This window comes from Cicer arietinum, chromosome 3, assembly GCF_000331145.2.
Source record: "Cicer arietinum cultivar CDC Frontier isolate Library 1 chromosome 3, Cicar.CDCFrontier_v2.0, whole genome shotgun sequence".
Lineage (NCBI taxonomy): Eukaryota > Viridiplantae > Streptophyta > Magnoliopsida > Fabales > Fabaceae > Cicer > Cicer arietinum.
In genome coordinates, this window is record NC_021162.2 from 32,963,340 (window position 1) to 32,967,759 (window position 4,420).

Consider the following 4,420-nt stretch of genomic DNA (forward strand, 5'->3'; position numbering starts at 1 on the left):
GAAGATGCTTTTGGATGGACACACAGATTGGAATGATACTTTTTGTTAAAGGAGGTAACCGAGGAAGAAAAGATGCAAGCTACAGTCATGGCTCTAGAAGGAAAAGCGTTGAGTTGGTACCATTGGTGGGAGAAATGCAACCCTAACCCTAATTGGGAAGGTTTTAAGATTGCTGTGGTACGTAGATTCCAACCTTCAATGGTTCAGAATCCTTTTGAGCAATTGTTATCCTTGAAACAAACAGGCACCGTAGACGAGTATGTCGAGGATTTTGAAAAATACGTGGGAGCCATGAGAACCATTGATCAAGAATTTGTGAGAGGAATATTCTTGAATGGACTCAAACAGGAGCTACAAGCTGAGGTAAAATTGTATGAGCTTAACTCCTTATCAGAAATGATTCAAAAAGTTATATTGATTGAACAAAAGAACATGTTAGTCAATATGAAAAATGGTTATAGTTATGCTTCTAGAACTAACGGCAATTCACGTAGCATGCCCTATTCTAAAACTATAACCCTAGAATCAAAGTTGAGTTCAGATCAGAAAAGCAGTACCATGAGTGGGACTGGCCAGAGTCAAAGTGTGGAAAGTGTTAAAAACAGAGGAGGGGAGTTTAAACATTTAACCAGTGCTGAAGTCAGAGAGAAAAGAGAAAAAGGGTTATGTTTTAGATGTGATGAACCTTATAATAAAGAACATCGATGTAAAAACAGACAATTTAAGATGATCCTTATGGAAGAAGAGGAGGAAGAAGGAGTAGAAGAAGGGGAGGAACCCCTTCAGTCTTTTAGATCTTTGCATCTATCATTGTGTTCCCTGTCTGGATTCACTACGACTAGATCTTGGAAAGTGGAGGGATTGTTAGAAGGTGTAGCAGTGGTCATCCTAATTGATTGTGGTGCTTCCCATAATTTCATAGCTATTGAGTTGGTGGAAAGACTGCACTTAACAGTTATGGAAACCTCTCCTTACATGGTAGAAGTAGGAGATGGACATAAAGTAAGATGCAAGGGAAAGTGTGCACAGTTAAAATTTCAGATGCAGAACTTAGAAGCAATCCAAGACTTTTATTTGTTCACACTCAAGGGGGTTGACATGGTGTTAGGTTTGGATTGGCTAGCAGGGTTGGGAGAAATTAAAGCAGATTTTGGAAAGCTGGAACTAACTCTGAAACAAGGAGAAAAGTTCATCAGAATAGCTGGAAATCCAGCCTTAACTAAAACTGAACTCCCTTTTGGAGCACTGATGCAAGTTTTAAAAGAAGAAGGTGAGGGATTATTAATTCAATGTGAAAGAACCAAAACGGAATTAGATTCTCAAAAGACCCTACCAAAAAATTTTCTGAAATTACTAGACGAATTTGATGAGATATGTTCAGACCCAAAGGAGCTGCCTCCAGTTAGAAAGCATGATCATGCTATCCATCTCAAAGAGGGAGCTTCAATTCCTCATTTGAGGCCTTACAGGTACCCACATTATCAGAAAACAGAGATAGAAAGATTGGTAGCAGAGATGCTGGAATCTGGGGTAATTAGGCACAGTATTAGTCCATATTCAAGTCCTATTATACTAGTGAAAAAGAAGGATGGGGGGTGGAGGTTTTGTGTAGATTATAGAGCATTGAACAAGATAACGATACCTAACAAATTCCCTATTCCAATTATAGAGGAACTTTTGGATGAAATTGGTGGAGCCACTGTGTTCACTAAATTGGACTTGAAATCGGGTTATCATCAGAGGAACTATTGGATGAAATTGGTGGAGCCACTATGTTCACTAAATTGGACTTGAAATCGGGTTATCATCAAATCAGAATGAAGGAAACTGATATTGAAAAAACAGCTTTTAGAACTCATGAAGGTCATTATGAGTTTGTGGTGATGCCTTTTGGCTTGATTAATGCCCCTTCTACATTCCAAGCTCTAATGAATGAGGTTTTAAGACCCTTTTTGATACAATTTGCATTGGTTTTCTTTGATGACATCTTGGTTTATAGTAGAGATGAGGTTGCACATGAAGATCATTTGCGGAAAGTGCTTGAAGCATTAAGAGGAAATTCCTTACTGGTCAACAAAAAAAAATGTAGTTTTGCTCAGCCAAGCCTAGAGTATTTGGGTCATGTTATCTCTGAGGCAGGAGTGGCAGCCGACCAGACAAAGGTAGAGGCTGTAAAATCTTGGCCTGTTCCTAAAGACTTGAAGAGTTTAAGAGGATTTTTGGGGCTGACAGGCTATTATAGGAGATTTGTACAGAATTATGGTAGAATCACCAAGCCCTTGACTGACTTATTGAAGAAGGACAATTTTGTGTGGAATGAGGAAGCCACTACAGCATTCCAAACTCTGAAACAGGCCATGGTTAGTTTACCATTGTTAGCAGTACCTGATTTTTCTAAGACATTTATTGTTGAAACTGATGCATCTAGTAAAGGGCTAGGGGCTGTCTTGATGCAAGAAGGGAAACCTTTAGCTTTTTGGAGTAAAGGTCTTTCCCCCAGAGCTCAAGTTAAATCAGTTTATGAGAGAGAGTTGATGGCTTTGGTACAAGCTGTTCAGAAATGGAAACACTACCTCATGGGTAGACATTTTGTTATAAAGACTGACCAAAGGAGTTTGAAATTCCTCACAGATCAAAGGTTGTTTAGTGAGGAGCAATTCAAGTGGGCAGTGAAACTCATAGGTTTGGATTTTGAGATCCAGTTTAAACCTGGCAAAGAGAATACAGTAGCAGATGCATTGTCAAGAAAAACCATGTATACTGCTATCTCTGTAATTGATTTGGCTGATGCTGAAGATTGGTTTCAAGAAATGGAAACTGATCCTAAATGGAAGAAGGTGATCCAGGATTTAGCTTGTGATCCTAATGCTCATCCTGGTTTTCAATTTCAAGCAGGCAGATTGTTATACAAAGGAAGACTGGTTTTGAAAAAGGGTTCTAACAAAATTCCTCTGATTTTAGCTGAATGCCATGACAGTGTGACTGGAGGCCATTCGGGATTTTTCAGAACCTACAAGAGAGTTTCCAGTTTTTTCTACTGGGAAGGTATGAGAAGCTATGTAAAGCAGTATGTAGAGGCTTGTGATATCTGTCAAAGACAGAAACATTCCACATTAGCCCCTGCAGGGTTATTACAGCCATTACCAATACCAACACAGGTGTGGCAAGACATTTCTATGGATTTTATTTCTGGTTTGCCTAAAACTAAGGGGAAGGATACTATATTGGTGGTAGTGGACAGACTCACAAAATATGCTCATTTTTATCCACTTGGGCATCCTTTCAATGCAAAGGATGTGGCTGCTTTGTTTGTCAAAGAAGTAGTTCGTTTACATGGATTTCCTACATCCATCGTTTCAGACAGGGATCCGATATTTTTGAGTCAATTCTGGCAGGAATTGTTCTTGGCTGGAACTACACTCAAGTACAGCACTGTGTATCACCCTCAGACAGATGGCCAGACTGAGGTGGTCAATAGGAGTTTGGAAACTTATCCTAGGTGCTTTGCTGGACCTAAACCAAAAAGTTGGGTGGACTGGCTCTCTTGGGCAGAATTTTGGTTTAACACCACCTACAACATTTCAGCTAGAATGACCCCTTTCAAGGCTTTGTATGGAAGAGATCCCCCGACAATGATTAAAGGGTGTACTTTTACTTCTAAGATAGACGCAGTTAACCAGCTGTTGATGTCACGGGATTTGATTTTACAAGAGTTACAACAGAATTTGTTGAAAGCTCAAGATGTTATGAAAACACAGGCCAACAAACATAGAAGACAAGTTGAATATGAAGTAGGGGATTGGGTATTTTTAAAACTACAGCCTTATAAGCTGAAGTCTTTGGCTCGTAGACCTATCGCGAAACTCTCTGCTAAATTCTATGGTCCTTATCAAATCCTTGAGAGGATTGGTCCAGTTGCATATCGCTTAGAACTCCCAGAATCTGCTAGAGTTCATCCAGTTTTCCATGTATCCTTGCTAAAGAAAGCTTTGAAGTAGGGTCACCAACAGCAGCCATTACCACCAATGCTTTCTGAGGAATTTGAATTACAAGTGGAACCAACTGATATTTTGCAATATAGGGAGGATAAGGATGGGAATTTGGAGGTCTTGGTCCAGTGGGATCAGTTACCAGCATGTGATAATTCGTGGGAACTTGCTACACAATTGCAGCACTCTTTTCCTCGGTTTCCCCTTGAGGACAAGGTCATTCTTTTGGGGGGGAGTATTGATAGAGCTAAGAAGGACTGTAGGCCACCTATTACTAAAGTGTATGTGAGGCGCCAGCCTGGCACTAAATGAAAATAACTAACTAGTGAATAATAGTTAGTGGGAATAGAATAAATAGGAGGGAAATAGAGGAATGGGGGTTAATTTTGGAAACAGTGGAGTAGGAGTAACTGATTCTGGGAATCAGTTAG

At 39.8% G+C, this 4,420-nt stretch overlaps 1 protein-coding gene across 1 annotated transcript; it reads left to right on the forward strand.

The window, feature by feature from the left end:
• The first annotated feature begins 87 nt into the window (after window positions 1–87).
• On the forward strand, window positions 88–1,794 carry LOC101498582 (uncharacterized). Its single transcript, XM_004513959.3, has one exon. The coding sequence runs from the start codon at window positions 88–90 to the stop codon at window positions 1,792–1,794; it is 1,707 nt and encodes a 568-aa protein (XP_004514016.3).
• The last annotated feature ends 2,626 nt before the right edge of the window (window positions 1,795–4,420 follow it).